The sequence below is a fragment of the Herpailurus yagouaroundi genome, unplaced genomic scaffold, assembly GCF_014898765.1.
Source record: "Herpailurus yagouaroundi ecotype Mexico unplaced genomic scaffold, PumYag 163, whole genome shotgun sequence".
Taxonomy (NCBI): Eukaryota; Metazoa; Chordata; class Mammalia; order Carnivora; family Felidae; genus Herpailurus; species Herpailurus yagouaroundi.
In genome coordinates, this window is record NW_024412404.1 from 11,631,055 (window position 1) to 11,650,658 (window position 19,604).

Below are 19,604 nucleotides of genomic sequence, written 5' to 3' on the forward strand. Positions count from 1 at the left end.
GCTGGCCCTGCTCCTCCCTCCGTGCTCCATGCTCCTCCCTCTGACCCTCCAGGATGGAGCCCTGAGCTGTGGGGGATGAGCCGCCCTCAGGTGCCAACGCCCCCTCCCAAGGTTTGGCAGTGAGAGCAGAGGCCCGGCCCATGGGCTCTCTGCACCCACGCCACCCGCAGGCCCCTGCTCTGCCACGCTGGGCCTCAGGCCGGCAAGAACGGCATCTGGCTCATCTTGTTCCCTACATCCAGCCCTCTGAGGGGCACTCTGTGGTCGCTCCGAAAATACTTGATGCACAGTGACTCTTCCCACCCCTCACCCAGGGAGCAAACGGATAATGCAGGGGGCCCGGCTGGCCTGCCTCTCATTTTCCCACCTCCAGAGAACCCCTGCTTGCCCCCCACAAACTCAGCACCCCCCTAGCGGCCAGGCTGTTAGATAGCCACACCTTAAGCCAGAAAATGTCCCTATTCAGATCACCGTTATAAGGCCGCTGTGTTGGAAGACAGGCGGGAAAGCGTCCAGCCCAGTGCTTCCCGGGCTTGCCTCTGCCGGCCACGTCGAGCATGCTGCTTTGCACTTGTAGTCTTCTCTTTCCAGAATGTTCTTGACCAGTATATTCGCAGCGCTTGTGCACCATTTCGTGTGTGTCCTTGCTCAAATGTCACCCTGTCTAAAGCAGGGTCCCCTCCCCTGCGGTGTTTACCTCCACAGCAACCATCATCGCCTAACTCTGCTGACCCACTTGTACGCTGGCCACCTGTCCACAAGAATGGGAGCCGCACGACAAGTGTCCACAGCACGGCACCCGGTACATGCTGAGGACTCAGTATCTGACCAGTGCACGAATGAATAAATAAACGAATCTGAGTATCAGCCTCACGATTCTGCCAAACTTCCGTTCCACTTATACATTGTTTTTTCTCAAACCGAGTTGTTCTTTGTTAGTACGTAAAAATGGGAAAAAAAACTTATTAGTTTCCAGAAGGACAGTGTTATTCACTTCTCCCTGGAGGCTGTTGCCAAATGAGGGATCTGGGCCCCAGGCGCACTTACACCGGCAGAGGGGTGTGTGGGGAGAGCATCCCAGGCGGGGCGGGGGGGGGGCGGGTGGCTGCCTCATGAAGTGTCTCCGAAGCCACCTGCCTGCAACGGACATTTGTTCTCAGACGAGAACTGGCCCAGTTTTCCCGGCTGTTCAGTTCCTGTTGGGCGTGTTTCCCTAAGTCCCCCTTTTCTAAGAACGTGCCTGCTACACTCTGGGCAGTCTGGCTGCCAGCGCACCCCCATATCCCCCACTCACAGTCCAAGTGCGGGTGGGGCCTGCAGCGGGCCACTCAGGGAGCCGGTCTGGCCTCCACGGGGCCGCTGCTGGCGACGAAGAGGGCAGTTTTGAGGGCACTGCTCCGTTTGCCGAGCTCGCTGGCAGGTGCCAGTCGGTATTATGCACGGGGAGGTGGCCGACGTTCTCAACTGTCCCCAGGTTTGTTTCATTGCCATGGCAGGGAATGCCAACTCTGGGAAGGCTTCCTCACACCCGGGCACTGGACCCTGCCTTGCTGGAACCGCCGCATTCCTCCGGCAGACCTCACTGCCTGGGCCACACAGGTGAGATCAGGGTACAGCCCCGCCCCCTCCTGTGGCGAAGTGGCCATACGGCACGGGGGTGTGACAGAGCCAGGCTCTGGGGCCTGGTGTTTGTGGGTTCGGAGTTGGACTCCGCCCCTTCCAGGCTATGTGACCTTGGGCAAATTGTTTATCTATCTCTGCCTCAGTCTCTTCGTCTGTAGGATGAGGACAGTACCGGACCCTTCTACAGGGCTGCTGTGAATTCAGTGAGTGAAGGCACGAAAAAGGCTTTGAACAGTGCTAGGCACACAGCAAGTGCTATGTAAGTATGTGAGACAGACGGGTAGGCAGACAGCTACGCACACCATGCCGGGTACCTGGTGAATGCAGTAATCCAATCAGTAATGAGTTGCCTGCTAAGCTCGTATTCCTAACTGCCCAAACGTGGGCTTGGAAGAGAAGAGAACGCTCTTTGCCTGAAGCTATAGTGAACACAAGACCATCCTCTCCTGCTTCAGGCAGCCTCTCAGGGTCCCGAGGCCTCTGGGGAGCAGGTGTCTGGAGCACCGACCAGTGGGGAGCTGACAAGTACAGTCCCAGCATCACAGCCGCACAGCACAAGAGCCTTCAGGGGACCCACCACCTGCTGGCCCTGTCCCTTTACACCCCGGGGCCAGACCCCACAGCGGGGGGGGGGGGGGGGGGGCAACCGGGACAACCGCTGCGGCGGGTGGGAAAGAGAATCTTCCCTTTCTTGGCTTTGTAATCCTGAGTCTTTGACATGTTCAGAACTGCTATTGAAACAAAGCCTTTTATCCAACCCTGCGGGGCGTGAGTCTAACGACAGCCCCAAGATGGCTGGGTACCGTGCGAAGCATCCATCGCTACAGACAGCTTCCGAGAGCCTTGCAGGAGCCTGCCTCCCTGTGCAGCCTGCACAGTCAGGGCCCGTGGGTGGGGTGCTCCCTGGGGGTCTCAGCGGCCTCACCTGGCACCCCACCCCCACAGCCTGCTCCCACTGCAGGGACCCCGGGGGAGCATCCCTGACTAGCAGAAGCCTCACTTGCCGGCCGTCTCTGCTGCTCAGCATGAAAACACCCTGCCATCAGTCAGTTGGGTATGGTAGAGACGGGCCATCTAGTCTGGGAAGGTGAGCTGCATGAAGGCTCCGCCCAACACAAAAACTGAGGGGTACGGCCAGTCTAGGAAGCCCTCAGCCATCGTTCACCCCTTTTCAAGGTAGCAACGTGGACATCATTACTGAGGCTAGTTTAGGGGCCACGACATCCTTGAACAGAGGTATCCAGAATGACCAGAGGGGCTTTCTTTCCTGCACCTCAGACAGGTTTGCTTCGTAGGCTGGTGGGTACCTGCTGCTTACGTCCAGGTTTGAGGAGATCATGCTGAGGATGGCAAGTAGGTATGTGTGTGGCCCGGCTCCACTGTCTCATCGATACAGCCCAGGCCGAAGAGGCAATGCTCCTCTGCGGTGGGGAACCAGGTACTGCTGGGCCAGGGAGAGAAGGAAGGGGCCAGAGGAACCCAGCAAACGGGGAAGCAGGCAGAGCCGGCTGAGGTGCAAGAACCCCAGGCAGGCAGGCGGGTGGTGTTGGCGTGGTCCACCAAAGAGGACACGGAAGGTGTCAGAACAAGCGTTCAAGTTGAACTCCAAGGAAAAAGACAAGTGAGTTACCAAACCAGGACCCAAGGCCGGGCCAGAGGCCCCTCGAGGGCCAGGACCCGTGAGGTGCATCCTCGTATCCTGTGTGCCCAGCACAAGGCCTGACACAGAGAGGGCACTCGGGAAAGACTTGACAAGAAACAAAGGAACTGCCGTAGGCTGATTAGGCCCGAAACTCCTCAAATGCTTCCCGCTGCTCCCAGCCTAGCACAGGGCTAACCCCGCAGCACGGTGTGCATGAATGTGAGCAGTCAGGTGTAATTTGACAGGAGTGAGTGTTGCCCTTTTCCAGAACAACCCAACGGAGGCAAGACGGGAAGTTACGAGGGTCAAAGAGCTTAGGAAGAAGAGCCCTCCGTTCAGAGTGGTTCTTGAGCAAACCTTTCCGGAGGCAGGAATGCCTTGTTGGGCTTGTACTTTTTAATTAACCATGCTGGGTGACGGAGCAGTCCTGGCCTTCTGATACCTGGGGCATCAAAATGTAGGGACTTGACGTTTTGTAAAGCTTGGACGAATGAGCCTTTCATGGATCTGTCACGGTCCGAGCCTCTCCCATCTGAGCCATCATTCTCTCCATTCAACACTGCTCATAAAGTCTTCTGCCTACCCTTTTGGAGGCAGCCCATGATGTTTTTGGAGCTAGATCCAGTATCAGATTTTAGCTGCCCCACTTACTAGCTGTGTGATGGTGGCATATCACCAAACCTCTCTGAGTCGCTTCATCTCGAAAAAAATGAGATGATAAAACTTAACCTCTGTGTTGCCAGGAACACTGAAGGAGGGGATATGTGTATAGCACTTGGCATGTGGCGGGTGTTCAATAAACACTAACTCTGTCCTTTCCTAAGGTGAAGGAAAGAGAAAGGACATAAATCGTTTTATAGAAGCATGGTGGCCTGCCCACGGTGCCTGGGAACTGGAGCGAGCAGAGGTTTGATTAGGGGCAGGTCTTTGCCTCTACTGGACCTGGAAGTTCTGTTCAGCAGTTCTGGGCTCCACCTCGGGCAGAGGGGGTTCCTGTCCTGCTCCTCCCCCAGCCCTAAGAGGAGTGGCTGTGATCTCACAAAAGCCTCTGGGTGATGTTCACACTAACAGCACGCAAGGGAAGGGGGTAGGCAGAGCTCTTGACTCACAGCTGGAGCAAGATAAAGAGATGCACAGAAAAGCTACTGAATAGCAAGAAAGAGACCCGGCAGGACGCACTGAGCAGTGGTGAAAATGACATCAGTCCGATGAAAAGCTTCCCCCACCTGGTGGTGGAGAAGCCCCGGGCTGATGCTGGTACGTCTCCCCAGCAAAGTGGCTCGCGTTGCTCTTCCGTCCTGAAGCTTCACACGGAAGTGTCTCCAGCCTTCCTCAGATTCCGCTCCCCCGCGGCCCCCCCTAGCCTTGCCCCACCTTGGTGTCTGGATGCCCCCCACCCTGCCATTCCCTGAGGAAAGGGGACAGTCGTGGGATCTCCCCGTTCCCTTATCTGTGAATCTCCTGGAACACAGGGGGCATCTGTGCACAGACCCTGTATGTGCTACTGTGGAGCTACACGCTGGAGGAAAGTCATGGCCCAGTCCTCAATCGCTACTGAAGGTGGCAGGGAGCCTAGCCCTGGGCGGTGCCGATAGCTTTCACAGAAACCAGACGCTGTGCCAACTGTAACTCCAATTCTTGTTCTAGCCACTGAGATTTGGGATTATTTGTTCCTCATGCGAGACTGGCCTACCCTGACCGGTACGGCTGGTTTACCTTTAAATGTATTTTCTGCTTACAAAAGCAGCGCATGCTCACCGTAGAAATACAGACATCACAAAAATATGGAACACAGAAAAATGAAAATTGTACGTGTTTCCACCCCTAGGGAGTACCAGAGTCGTTTGGTATTCAATCTTCCATATTTTTCTGTGTACGTACTAACAGATGGATGGACAGATGGGTAGACTAATGGGTGGACCAGCATTGTTTAAAAAAACAGAAAGGCAGGGGCGCCTGGGTGGCCCAGTCGGTTAAGCGTCTGTCTATAGCTCAGGTCATCATTTCGCGAGCTCAATCCCTGCATCAGGCTCTGTGCCGACAAGCTCAGAGCCTGGAGCCTGCTTCGGATTCTGTCTCCCTCTCTCTCTGCCCCTCCCCTGCTCATGCTCTCTCAAAAATAAATAAAACATCAAAAAACAAAAATGCAATCATAGACTACGTACTCTTTTGAGACCTGCCTTTTTCCTTCAAGAGAACTTAGGCAGCTTTCCAAGTCATTGCCTGGTGCATCCTCTGGAGATCGCTGCTCTAAAGATTCAGACTTGTGGATACAAAATCACCCCCTAGTCCCGGCTTCATGTTCCCCAGGGAAGGCTGCTCTCTGAAGTCTGTCTCTTCAGCAACAGGCTCCGAGAAAAGACTCAGCTGCGAGGAGGAGGGGCTGGATCTGTCTGAAAGGCAGCCTCTCTCACAGTTTCAGAAGCTTTTCTGAAGAGCAAAAGTTGCAGAGGGAGTAGCAGCTGGGTGGGCAGGGCTCATGCCCTTGGCATTCAGGTCCTTAACTGCAGCAAGGTCATCAACGAGGCTGCACTGAACCTTGGCAGGGAAGGGGAGACTCTCCATTACGGAGCTTCAAAGGGGGACCCAGAGGTGCTCTGGTGTGGCAGTGTCGGCCCACTCCCGGGAACCTGCTGCATTCGGCACGTGCTAAAGCGCTCGGCTCGTGGGGGAGGGATTCTAGGAAAGAGCTCTTCTGCTGGACGCCAGAAGTGTAGCTCCCTGGGTATGGGGCTTCTAACAAAAATGAATAATGGTAGCTAACGCCTATGGACGCTAGTATGTTCCGGGTACTTGTTCTAAGGGTTTACGGCCAAGCAGCATTTTCATTTTATCATAACCTATTACCCCCAGTTTGCAGAGAGAGGAAATGACTTGCTCAAGGTCGAACCCCAACCTCTCCCCGCAGATATCTGACTTTCCTCTCCCAACTCCCAATACCAGGGTTTGAACCCCAGCCGCACTCCCCAAAGGAAGTGGGCCATTCACGTACCCAGCTTTTTCCAGGGTGGCATCCTGAATCTCTGCGACATCTGTTCTCAGGGTACTCAGCAAACCTGTTTATGTCGTGCTGAATGAGGGAAGGGGGCAGAAGCCAGAGGGGCTGGTTCTAGTCTACCTCCTCCTCTGTCCGTGGGCCCTCCCTCTCCCCCAGACAGCCCTATGAGGAGGTCTTCCCTGCCCATTTACAGCAGGGCTGAGAGGATGCCCTGAGGGGGCTGTGAATGGCAGAGGTGCTGTGTGACGTGTGATAGTCATTAAGCACCCCCTAGGCGCTCAGCCCAGCACTTGAACATGAAAAAAGGATAATCTTTGGAAAGCAAAAGCATGCAATAAATGGAATTTCTGTGAGGGAGGTACAATACCCATGGGGCTTAGTTCTTGGATTCTGGAGCCTTTATGGGAAACAAAATTGAAAGCGAACTTTAAAGCAGAAACAGAAAGGGAAAATCACGAAGAAGGTGGATGGAGCTGGGACACGTGACTTACGGGAAAGTCACTGAGACACAGTGATACCAAAACAGCCTTCACTCTCTCACTCAGCACCTCCCATATGGCAGCTCCTGCGTGATTGTGGGGGAAGTCATGGAGAACACCAGTTCCTTCCCTTAACAATTTACACACCAACGGTGGGGCCGGGGTTGGGGGGGGGTGCGGTGGGGAAGGAACAAAGACAAATAAGGAAATAAGATTATTTCAGATTGCTAGGAAGGCATTTGTGACCAGAATGAAGAATGAGAAGGAACTAGTGTGTGAAGAGTCCAGGGGAAAGCTATCAGGAATAACAAGTACAAAGGCCCCGAGGTAGGAAAGAACTTGACACATCTGAGGAACAGAAAAGGGGTCAGTGTGCCCAGAGTGCGGACTGCAAGGAGAAAAGTGGTAGATGTGACGCTGGAACCAGGTTAGGCAGGGTCTGAGACCCCGGGAAGATCGTGGGTTGACTCTTCGTGAGACAGGAAGCCAAGGAAAGCATTTTGGGAAAACGTGTGCGCGTTTTGTGTGGACTTTGTATCCCTGGGAACTTGCTGAACGCGTTTATGAGTCCTAGGAGGGTTTTGTTTTTGTAGATTTCGTGGCGTTTTCTATGCGACAATCATGTCGTCTGCAAACAGGGGAAGTTTTATTTCTTCGCTTCCAATCTATACTTTTATTTCTTTTTCCCGTCTTGCTGCAGTAGTTGAAACTTTCAGGATGAGGGCAGACATCCTTGCCTTGTTCTCAAATTTACAGGGAAAACAAACATTTCATCGGTAAGTCTGATGTCAGCTATAGGATGTTTACAGATGTTCTGTACCACCTTGAGGTACTTCTCTTGTTTGCCTAGTTGGTCAAGTGCTTCCTTTTTGTCAACAGAGAGAATCACAGGATTCTTCTTTGCTAGCTTTTGATAGGATGGGGAACACTGACTGGGTTTTCAAATGTTGAGCCAAACTTGCACCTCTGGAAAAATGAGTAAACCCCACTTGGTCACGGCATACAATTCTTTTGTATACTGCTGTATTTGATCACTAATAGTTTGCTAAAAATTTTTGTGTCTTAGCTCATGAGAGACGTTGGCCTATAGTTTTCTTTTCGTACTGTCTTTATCTAAATTTGGCATCAAGGCACTGCTGGCTTCATAGCATGGGTTGGAGAGCATGCCCCTCTCTTCTATTTTCTGGCAGAGACTATGTAAAACTGAGTTAATTCTTGTTTAAAAGTTTGATAGAATTCTCCAGTGAAATCACCTGGGCCTAGAGAATTTATGTCAAATTTACGAGTGCAATGCTGTTCATAATAGACTCGGTAGCTTTTGAGTGGGGACCAAACCGTGGAACAGCTTCCAGGCCCCCGTCACCACGGGAGGACTAAGAAAACAGGTTTCTTGGGATCGAATCCACCACACCTATTAAAGTACCAGTCCTGTTGAACTCCCGGGACTTTATGTCACCCTACCCTTGGCACTTGAGGTTTTCTCTGCCATCTCCACTTCAAAGGGAGAACAGAAGTGTGGACGAGAGCCCCAGCCACCTGATCGGCTGGTAGGCTAAGCTTCAAAAAGAAATCGTACCTGCAGCCAAGCTGGCTTTGCTTCTCAGCCCTGGGGCCACGATATACTCTTTTTCGTGGTGGTGTCACAACAATGCCCAGGCCCCGCCAGCCTCTCTCTTGGACAGAGAGGGCGGAGGTCCGCTGGTCCCAGGGGGCTGCGTTAATGGGACTCCACATGCTTCTTTCTGCTCTCTTACATCAGGGTTCAGAGTCAAACAACCTGGGCTCCCAGAATGGACAGGGGCCCTGGGAGGAGACCTTATTCCATCCGGCTCCCAAGACTGTCCACAGCCTGAGAACAGCCCATCGTGACATTCCCTTGTTTGTTATCCTTAGTAAATTGTGGTTTCCGGTGTCTGTTTAATGGACCTCTCCTTCCCCAAGTTCTTCTTATTACTTCCGTATCATCCGTATCTTGGACAGTTGCCAAGTGTGACTCAGAGGCCTAGGACTGACCCCAGCAGACAGAGGAAGCCTGCTGGTTCCACTAAAGGACAGATGAGGCTGGCCTGTAGTAATTATGTAGCCGGGCAGTGAGGGAAGGTGCCAGCTCCAAAAATACCTGCCCACCGAGGATCAGCCAGCACCGTGGCTGTGACCCTGCGTCAGTGAGCAATCATGTAGCTTGCTGCCTGTGAGGGCCCCCCTGTAGGGCAGTCAGCTCCTGGAGTGAGGCAGTAGGTGACCTTCAATTGGTCCATGCTCAGCACAGACAGCTGCTGTCCACAGTGGGCAGAGGGGCGAAGAGACAAGAGCCAAGTTTCCAAAAGCCACATCTACGTGGATGGAAGGAAGGAAGGGATGAGAAAACTCATCTAACCAGGTCTGGAAATAACTAAAACGAAGTGCTAACCATCTGCCTCGTGAAAAGAATAAGGGGACTCTCATTGTACTGACATGAACCACCTTCTAACATACGTTGCTAGGAGATAAACACAAATCGCAAAACAGTTCACACACCCTACAAAGGAGCTTCACAGAGGAGCTCTGGATGTGGACCCGCAGATCTGACCCTTTGTCCTGGTGGCGTGGCCTCGGGCAAGTTATTTAATTAAAGCCTTTCTTGCCTCAGGGTTCCTCATCTGAAACAAAGAGCTGATAACACTACTGACCTCATCCTGTAAGTGCTACCGACATTAAGTACACGTGTGTTCACACTGGCGTGTTCACACTGGCGTGTTCACACTGGCACAGAACCTCTCCAGAACTGGTAAGAGCAGGTACCTCTGGGTACAGGAAATGGATATCTGGGGATGGGAGGAACAGGCAGACTTCTGTTTCGCTATTTCCCTCTCTGAGCCTTGGAATACCATACTGTGTGCATCCGTTGCTCGTTCAAAACAAATAGCAGGAACCTCAAATGAAGCCTTGGAGTTTTATACCAACTAGAGAAACGTACGAGAAGTGGGTAAGAAGGGCAGAGGAGGAACGGAAACTCTTAAATCTCAAAGCCAGGAGTGAAGGAAGGCTCGGAACAGGGAAATGAAGGGGAATGACAAAGCCCCCTGTCACACGGGGAGCGGGACATGTTTGCTGGGGCCCTGCGGGACTGAGGCATCAGAGCCTATGCTGAGCTGCAGATGTCCCAGGGCCCCAGGTACGTACACGAGTCCTGGGTCTGCTGGCTTCCGGGGGTTGACGAGGTGCAGGATAAAGACGTTCTCCTGCTTGTGTGGCAGGAATAGCTCTCCAGGGTGCCTCTAAGACCCCTCCAAAGGTAACTTATTTTATTTATTGTCACCTTCCAGGAAAAAGGACACAGTTTGGTTTATAAGGATTTATAAATGAAGTGAACAAATTAACAGCCTATGAGATTTACACACTTTCCACGATGTATTACTATTATGTCCATTTTAGGATGAGAAAATGAAAGCTCAAAGTGGTTCGATAATTTGCCTAAGGTCACACAGCTTGGAAATGCCAGGGTCTGGTAGTTCCTCACAGCTCTTAGCAAAGTGGCTGCCAAAGAGCGGCCACAAATAGCTGAGCGCATAAAGAATGACAGAAGTGCCATCCATCAGAGGTCTGGCTAATAAACCACAAAAGCCATCCACAGAGGGCCGTAGGCCTTTTGGGCTGAGACTTTGGGGCAACTCCCGTCACAAGGCAGAGACTCGTTCCCACCTCTGGATTCTGGGCTGGCCCTGCGACCGCTCTGATGAACAGAATACAGCAGAAATGACGTTCAGGAGACGTCCAAGTTCAGGCATCAAGCTCGGCACCAGCCACTTCCTCTTGGGAGCCCAGCCACTGTGAAGAAGTCCAAGCAGGTTAGAGGCCCCGGGGAGCGAGGCCCTGGAGGATGAGGGACCCCAGCAGAACCGCTAGCAGAGACCAGCCGACCCACAGAGCTGGAGGAAATAGCACGCTGTTGTTTTAAACCAATAGATGGTAGGGTGGTTTGACGTGCAGTTAACAGAGCCAAGAAACAGCTCTTCTGCCGCCAGCAATACCCTTGGAGCAGCACACGCTTGCCTGGATGTTCCAAGGAGAGCCGGCCACGTCCCACCAGTGTCCCAGGCCCGGGCTGCGCTGGACAGGGAAGCAGGCCTCAGGTTCCACCCCACCGGGACCGTTCAGCCTCCTCTTTCACAGCGGTGGGGGTAGTGGCTCCCACTCGGGGTCTGAACAAGACCCACGGAGCGTCGTTTTGAGCCCCGCCCGCCTTTAGCCTGCGTGCCACAGGAGGGACCAAAAGCTGGAGGTGCCGAGGGAAACGGGGCAGCCGAGGAAGGCGGGCATGGTGGCTCTTTGGAGAAGGTTTCCCCTCTGGGGCACCAGCCCTGGCTCCACAGTGAGGTCACGTGGGAGAGCAGAGTAAGCAAGCAAAGTGGGGACACTGAGACAGAAGCCCCCCTCCCAACTCTTCCGGCTGTGTATCAGTTTCCTACTGCTGCTGTAACAAATTGCCCCCAACTTGGTGGCTTTAAACAACACGAGTGTATCATCTTACGGTGCTGGAGATCAGAAGGCCAAGATGGTCTCAGAGGACTAAAACCAAGCCGGGGAGGTATGTACCGTCTGCAGGGTCTAGGGGGAGAGTCCGTGCCTTGACCGAAGCCGGAAACGGCTTCTAGAAGCTTGTGGCCACATCACTCCAGTGGCTGTGTCTACCATCACATCTTTTCTAGTCCTCCTGCCTTCTCATGAAGACCCTACGAGGACATCCACCCACCTCCCACTTAATCCATGTCAAGGATCTCAACTTATTCACATCTGCAAAGACTCTTTTGCCGTGTGAGGTAATATAATCGCAGGTGGCAAGAACTAGGACGTGGACATCTGTGGGGGGGTCACTCTTCTGCCGACCGACCGTGCGGTGAGAAGTCATTCATTTGCCCATTCTGTGTGTAGTTTTGAACACCTACGGCCGTGTACAAAGACTGTGTTGGATAGTGCTGGGGACGCAGCGGCTCCCAGGGCTGTGCATGTGCTAACTCATTCAATCTTCACGGGATCCCTACAAGGTGAAGGCTTTACCAGTATGAGTCTACAATACCACGGGGGAAACTGAGGCAAAGAACAGTTAGACAACCTGCCTGTGGTGACAGAGCTAATAAGTGGCAAAGAGCATCCATCAGGGCCCCAACCAGAAACAGATGAAACACTCAATTCAGGATAATCAAGGAGGCTTTATTTGCAATGAACTGTTTACAAAGGTATAGGAAGCGGTAGGAAAACCTCAAGGGGTTGTGCAGGAACCCCGGGTTAGAAGCAGGGAGCTGTCACCAGCCAGAGGAAACCTGGGAGGACAGTCACGTAAACACTGGCTCGAGAGAAGTGACCTTGGGACGAGGGGCACAGCCAGCCTGAGATGGACCTCACGGTGCCAGGGGAATAAATTCACTGAGCTTCTTCTCTCTCTTCCCCTGACCTCCTGGGGGGCTCCCCACCGGCCCCACCTGACCACAGCCAGAGGGTGAGAGAGGGTAGGATCAGCATGGAGAGTGGACCCAGAGGGAAACAGAAAACATCACGCCCCAGAACTGGGCGTCTATGCTTTGAACATCCAACAGCCCAGCGTCTCATCTTATGGGTCCTGGTTCAGCCTGACCACAAGGCTCCTCACCTGGCAGGCCCCAGGCTCAGGGTGACATCAGGGCTTGATGACCTCATAGTATAGACCAACAGCCTGGAAACACTGGCCTTGGTAATCCTATCTCTGGGATTCTAGCCTAAGGAATGCTAAAGCCCATAATACTTGGGATTCTTTTCATTCTCTGCTAGGGAGGGCTGACCCACTGCCCACAGCATGCACACAGTCTTGGCCTTTGCCCCACTGAGCTCGGCCAGGAAACCCCAGGGGACAGACATCCTTGAAGACTGATGGCGAAAACTGATGTAAAAGGCCACAAACTGATCACCACCTTGGTATCAGGTAGGAATTCTTGATCGTCAGCAACGGGGAGCTGCCCCCTGTGAATGACTCAGGTGAGAAGGACCCTCCCAGGCCCTGCTATCCCGGTGGTGGGCTATGCAGGGGGAACCAGATGTCTGCCCAACAGAGGAGATCTGCCTGATCCCAGACTAAAACCAAAGCGCCTAACCGACCACTGTAAGGCTTCAGTGTCTGCCCTGCTCTCCCCAAATAGTTCTGGATGCCTTCCTCTCTCCTCCTTCATCCACTCAGTGCCATTAGCAAAAAGAAAAGTAAGCCAGTGGGCCGAGGCAAAGCAGGAAACAGAGGGAGACACCCCCCCCCACCAGCCCCCGTCTCCCCCTGCTTTGGGGTCACTTGCCCTGGCTCCTCCTTGACGGACTCTCTGAGGACCACTCACTTGCTTAGACCAGTTGCTGATGACACGCCATAGCCTCTGCTCTGTAATGTTCCACGTGGTACTGTTTTTATTTTAGTCCATTTCCCAAACACACCTCCCATCTTCCTAAAGGAGGCCTTGGGAACTCCCCCTTTTTCCTTCTGTCCAATGGCCCCTCCAAGCCATTTCCTCTGGAGGCTTCCGACTCCCCAGTATTTTGGGCTGAGTGATGTCTCCCCCCGCCTCCCAAATTCCTATGCGGAAGTCCCAGTTCCCGGTACCTCCCAGTGTGGCTGTGTTTGCAGGTGAGGTCTTTAAAGAGGTGCCCAAGTTCAAATGAGGCCGTTAGGGTGCCCCGAATCCAATCTGCTTGGTGTCCTTAGAAGAGGAAGTCAGGACACAGAGAGACCCCAGGAATACGTGTCCACAGGAAGGCCACGTGGGGACACAGTGAGAAATCAGCCACTGGCAAGCTGAGGAGACAGGCCGCAGAAGAAGCCAAACCTTCCAACACCTTGGTGTCTGACATGCAGCTCCCAGAACTGTGAGAAGTAAATGTAAGCCCCCCTCCCCGACCCATGCCGCAGTGCTCTGTCGTGGCGACCCTAGCAGACCGACATACCCACCCACCCAGAGCAGAATAGACTTGTGCCCCCTGGCACGCCAGGCTTCAAGGAAATGTCTGCTGTATCACCCCCCACACGTTGAGGTGGCTGTCCACTCACACGCCCACCTGCCCCGAAAGCCTGGGAGCTCCCCAAGAACCACGTCTAGGTCTCTGTTGTCTCACCCCATCCTAAATGGCGGGTGTCAGGAGGGGGTAACTGAGATGACACGTGTAAAGCCCTCCGTGTAGAGCCGCGAGGGCTCAGCGCCCAGTGCGTCGGGAGCCCCGGGCCACCGCTCACCTGCTCATGCCCCCAGCCGGGCCACGACAGGTGCTCCTGAGGAACTGCTGAGCTGAGTTGAAAGATGGGCTGTGAGCAACTGAATATACACGCAGACAATGGCCAGACCAAACATAAAAACAGAACTGTGGCCCACAGCCTGCAGCACCCTGCCCAGAGAGCCAACCCACTAGCCACGGTAACCAGCCGAGGAGGCCAGTCTGCTCCAGGTCCGACTTGCAGGGAGTCAGACTGCCATCTCTTCTGACGGTCCAGGAAGCCCTGTAACACTCCCGTAACAACTGGCCCCAAACAGCCGGGACTTAACTACTGACAATGTCTCTGATTTTTATTCCAATTTCCAACTTAGGGCTAACTCCGGAAAGCCAAAATGCACCCTAACCAGTCACACAGGATGCCCCCTGCAAGCTGGCCTGCCTCCAGCTTCGCCTTTTATCCTCTACAAAGCTTTCCTGCCCCTCCGCTGCCTTTGAGTCTCTCCTCGATGCCGCCCACCAGCTGCTTACTCCCCTGCGGGAGCCAGCTCGGAGTAAACAGCCTGTGCTTCTCATCCGGGGGGCTCTTTGTGGATTTCCACAGGTGTCTCTCGCACACCCGGGGCCTGGAAGACCCCGGGCACAGTCCGGGAGCAGAATGACTTGAATGAGAGGAGGAAGTGGGGAGACAGGCACGCAGGAGAAGAGGGGACAGAAGAGCCAGAGTCCGACAATGAAACCCGCCACTCCACAGGGCGCACCTGCCCTTTGCACGGATTCCATCTGTGCCACTGGCTTTCTCGGGTTTGGCTTCTTCCTTCTATAAAATGGGTGAAGGGTGTCAAGGGGACGCAAACCCGAGGAGGCCACGAGCCCAGCAGAAGACACTCCCCGGGGCTCCCACAGGAGACAGTGTGGCAGGGAGGGAGGAAGTGGATGCCTTTCTCCCTGGCACCAGGGCAGCCCGCCTTCTCTGTCAAGAGCCACGAACAGGGAAGGGGAAGCCGGCAGGCCTGGGGGAAGTTCAGCAGAGCCTATTCAAGTTTCCTCTTCACACATAAAAGGAGGGAACTTTTCTATTTAAAAGAGAAACTATATATAATAAAGGTTGGGGCTGGGAGCATCTCTTCAGGAGCCAGGAGCCAGGAGCCACTCTCGACTCCAGCCCCTCCCTGCCCCTTGTCACTAGCGCCACCGCCTTTGTGAAACCCAATTACTGGGCACATCGCAGCTTTTCCTTTGTAATCCAGGGTGGTGTGGGGGAGTCAGCAGCTGCCAGCCGCACAGAGGGGGTTCAAACTGCATCCTTCCACAGACTTCTGACCAGAAGGGTATTTTATGATAAATATATTTCCGCAGCTAAGCCACAAACACAATGGGTTCTAGCGCATTTCTCTGGCATGCGTCGCTGTGCCCCCTGGAGAGGGCTTATTTATTCATCTCACAAGGCAATGCCCAGTGTCAAGTCCTTTGAAAGCCCTTGCTTCCCGGCCCACCCACTGCCCACAGCACTCGCCGGAAGAATTAAGTTTTCTTCCCATTGTTCCCAGCATGTTGTCCACGCCGGCATCATAGGACTTGGTGTGGTTGAAAGTCTGTTCTGTGACCCTGGGCTCCTTCCGGGAGGGAGCTGGTCTGCCAGTCTTTGTCTCCCAGCCTCCAGACACAGGTCTGGAATATGGCAGGTGCTCCAGGGAAGGTTCAAGGAAGGAAAGCACAAACGAACTCTCCTCTTACCCAAAGGAAGCACCCTTCCTGATTGCCCTTCCTGGAGGTCCCAGCCAACCCCTACCACCCATTTTCAATCTTTCCACCCTCCTCCGCAAAGCAAACATCTCCAGGGGACCCTTGGGCTAATGCGGGAGGCCTGGAGAGGCAGCCCTGGCCTGCAAGGTGGACGATGTGGGGGTGCTGCTCCAAGATCCCCGATAAGCCTGAGTCTCCCTGGCCTTCCTTTTCTATCCATGAAATGAGATGGCAGAGACAGATCTCATATATTATGGGAGATTCTTCCAACTGATGGCCCATGGGCTAAATCTACTGTGCAAGGGTGTTCTATTGGCTTCCGTGTTATAGAACACCTGGTAAAAATTCACACAAAACCCGTATTTCTAGCTTCTACTGACAAAACCCCAACATCCTCATGGCATACCTGGCAGAGCGGAGAGGGGCACGTCTCCCACGGTCCCCACCACTCAAACCGTGACATTTAGTACTCGCACGCTAGTCTCTCAGGCACTGGCATGTATAACCCCTGACCCATGGCCTCACCCTTGGCTGCTGCCACTTCAGAATGACTGATGTAGGTTTTAAAAGATGCGTACAAGGCCCAGGCCCATACTCGGACATTCTGATTCAACTGGGCTGGGGGTAGAGCCAAGGCAACTGTGTTTGTAGAAAAGTTCCTCAGATGAGTCTAATTTCTGCCAGGGCTGACCACTGCGGCCGATGGGGCCTGCTGGCCGTGAGGGCCCGTCTCATCTGTGCAGAGAAGTGGCCCCCAGAAAATGAAGGACGGGACAGCCTGGTGAAAAGCACCCACAGTGCCTCCGGGGAACCAGGTCCTGCCCCAGGACGCCCCCCTCCCACCCAGCCGGTGGCCTATCCATGTCCTGCCTATAGCTGGCTGCTGAGCATTCTACAAGCTGCCTTCTATCCCTGGGACCTGTTTGCCAGTTCACGCCTCCCTCTTGCCCCTGCCCAATGCCCCCACCTCTTCTAGGAGGCCTGAAATCAGCCGTGGGAGGTACGCTTTTGCTCATGTCCCTCCCGCTCCACCAGCATCTGACATATGGATTTCTCTAACCGGGCCCTTGGACCTTTTACATGCCCCTGTCAGATAGAATTCCAGAAGGTGGGAATCACCTCTCCTATGCCTCCTGTGCCCTCCCTGGTTCTCCCACCCCACGGCTCACTGAGCAGCAGCAGACTCTCACAGAAGGATGGCGGGGGGGGGGGGTGCGGCACGGCAGTGGCCACTGCATCCTGCGGGCCCACCTGGAGGAGCCGTTTCAAGAGACTCTACTATGCCCACCTGCTGGCCTCCTGCCCGTCATCCTGCCAGGCACCCTTGTCCACGGCCCTGTGTGGGCCCAGCAGAGGAAACACCAACATCCCCGGCATCTGTCGCTCCTGAACCGGGAAAGCAGTGCTAGGCTGGGGAGGAGGACGGGGGCTCGTTCAAGTCTACTGAGAAATGACTACTTGTGGGTCTCAGGACCCCAAACACCCCAGTGGGCCCACACCCTTGACCATCAGTCAGTCTGATTCACAGCCAGCGAGAGGGAGGAGTGATACTCAGAGACTTCCAGGCTGCAGGCAGGACACAGGTCCATCCTCGAAGCCTCCCCTGGGGAATGATTTCCTGTCTGGCGGACCGGGGCCTACCTCGGAGCTGACAGAACGTGGTCATAAACTTGCTGGTGAGGGACTTGAGCTCGTTGTTGGCCAGCGTGATGAGCTGGATCTGGTCGGTGACATTCCGCAGGACCTTGTAGAGGCCAATGGGGAAAGCAACCAGCTTGCACTCGGCCAGATCTGCAGCCAAAGAACAAAGACAGAGGACAGTTGGCCACAGCTGCTCAGGGACTTGCCCTGAACCACAAGGCCCCAACCCTGCCTCCCCTCCCCAAGTCCTTTCCTCTCACTCGTCTCCCCTGTGCCAGCCTCGAAACCCTGCCCTCCCTCTTCCGAGAGCCTTCATCACCACGGGTCGCACTTGTCCCTCTCCGGCACCCCGAACCTTTGGGTCTATTCAACACCTTGTCTAGTGGCATGGCCTATGAGCAGAAGGAGCAGCTCACGACCAGCACTTGTGGCAGCGTCCTTGAGCTCCTGCAGAATCCTCCTTCTGGAATCACCAAAGACTCCACAGTGAAGCTGCAGTCTTCACACTACTTTCCCACCATCTTCTTTGAAAACAGGCGACTCACACAGACTTTGTGGTCTGACCTTCTCCCCAGCCCTGTCACTCTGAAGGCAAGCATGCACAAGAGGCAGCCGGGAAGTCGCTGTGGACAACAGTCTGGCAGTTTTCCAAATGGTAAAACCTGCAGTCACCACACGACCCGGCCAGCCATTCCGCTCCTAGGTCTACACCGGAGAGAAATGAAAACATATGTCCACACAAAACACGTCGCACGGGAACACTCGCGGCAGCATTATTCACAACAGCCCCGAAGTGCACACAACCCAAATGTCCATCAACAGCTGAATGGATAAGCAAAATGTGGTATTATCCAGAAACGAGAATATTGTTTGGCAATAAAAAGTCGCGAAGTACCAATACATGCTGCGGCGTGCGTAAACCTTGAAAACGTTACACTAAGTGAAAGGAGCAGTCACAAACGATCACACGCTTGATGAGGCCATTTACATGAACCATCTGGAACAGGCTAGTGTATAGACACGGAACGGAGGGCAGTGGTTGCCCAGGGCTGGGGGTCCTGGGCGGGGGGGCAACCTAGGGCTGGGGGTTCTAAAACTGGACTGTAATGACAGCTGCACAACTCTGTGGATATACAAAAGCCGCTGAATTGTACCCTTTAAATGGGTGAATTGTAGGGTGTGTGAGTTCTTTCCCAATAAAGCAATTTTTTAGGTACCTACATTTTATTTATTTTATTTTTTTTATTAAAAAAATTTTTTTTTCAACGTTTATTTATTTTTGGGACAGAGAGAGACAGAGCACGAACGGGGGAGGGGCAGAGAGAGAGGGAGACACAGAATGGGAAACAGGCTCCAGGCTCTGAGCCATCAGCCCAGAGCCTGACGCGGGGCTCGAACTCACGGACCGCGAGATCGTGACCTGGCTGAAGTCGGACGCTTAACCGACTGCGCCACCCAGGCGCCCCAGGTACCTACATTTTAAAAAGGGAGGCACTGAAAGCATGGAAGCTCAGAAATTAGGCTCTCCAGCTCACCTAAGTCACTCAAATTCCCTGAGCCCCAGTTTCCTCATCTGTGGAACAGGGGTCTTGTCATCTACCTGGCAGAGCTGTCAGGAAAATTAAGTATAAAAAGTACTAAGTGTGGTGACATAGTACCAGGCAGGTGCACAGTGAGGATGCTGCTTCTCTGCACCTCCTCCAGTCTACCCTCCCCTTCCTCTAGCCAAATCCTCTCTAGGCTTCAAGGCCAGCGCCATCCCACCTCTTCGGAAATCTGCCAGGATCACCCCCGTGACTGGGGATCGCCCTCCCACCTCTGAACCCCAGGAGCACCACCCAACTCAGACAGCACTGTCTCATGTCTCTGAAAACTCTTGTCTTGTCCCCAAAGAGGCCAGACACCCCCAGGCCTCTAAGGCTCTAAAGATTGCTCCAAAATAAATATGCAAAATTAAACTAATATTCCTACATGCCAGCAATAAAATATAGTTTTTAAAGAGCCCATTCTGAACAGCAACAATAATGCGAAGTCTACCAAAATAATCATAATTGAAGCCCTTCTCCCTCATCTGCCTCACAGACTCTCTACTCTCGCTCTAAGAGCAGCTCAAATGTCACCTCCTCTAAGAAGCCTTCTCTGGCTGCTCTAAGCAGTTAGTTGCTCCAGCCTCTGAGTCTCACAGAGCACGAATGGGACCTCTTCATCCTGATTGTGTTAACCTCTCTCTTTGTTTCTGCTTTCCCACTGGACCAGGAAGGCCTCCAGAGCACAGGGC

The 19,604-nt window shown here is 53.8% G+C and overlaps 1 protein-coding gene and 1 long non-coding RNA gene across 5 annotated transcripts in view; one reads left to right on the forward strand and one right to left on the reverse strand.

Moving 5' to 3' along the window:
• The window catches only part of LRRC20 (leucine rich repeat containing 20), an 86,271-nt gene that overhangs the window by 27,534 nt on the left and 39,133 nt on the right, over nucleotides 1-19,604 (reverse strand). For 3 of the 4 annotated variants that reach the window (XM_040485263.1, XM_040485266.1, XM_040485265.1), the window contains one exon: nucleotides 17,327-17,476. The exons of the other annotated variant lie outside the window; for it this stretch is intronic. In XM_040485263.1, coding sequence (XP_040341197.1) covers nucleotides 17,327-17,476 — 150 coding nt within the window. The remainder of the gene's footprint in view (nucleotides 1-17,326; nucleotides 17,477-19,604) is intronic. 4 annotated transcript variants of the gene reach the window in all.
• On the forward strand, nucleotides 12,129-14,514 carry LOC121036744 (uncharacterized). The gene is made up of 3 exons (XR_005793466.1): nucleotides 12,129-12,677; nucleotides 13,487-14,173; nucleotides 14,314-14,514. It is a non-coding gene; the product is annotated as an uncharacterized LOC121036744 (long non-coding RNA).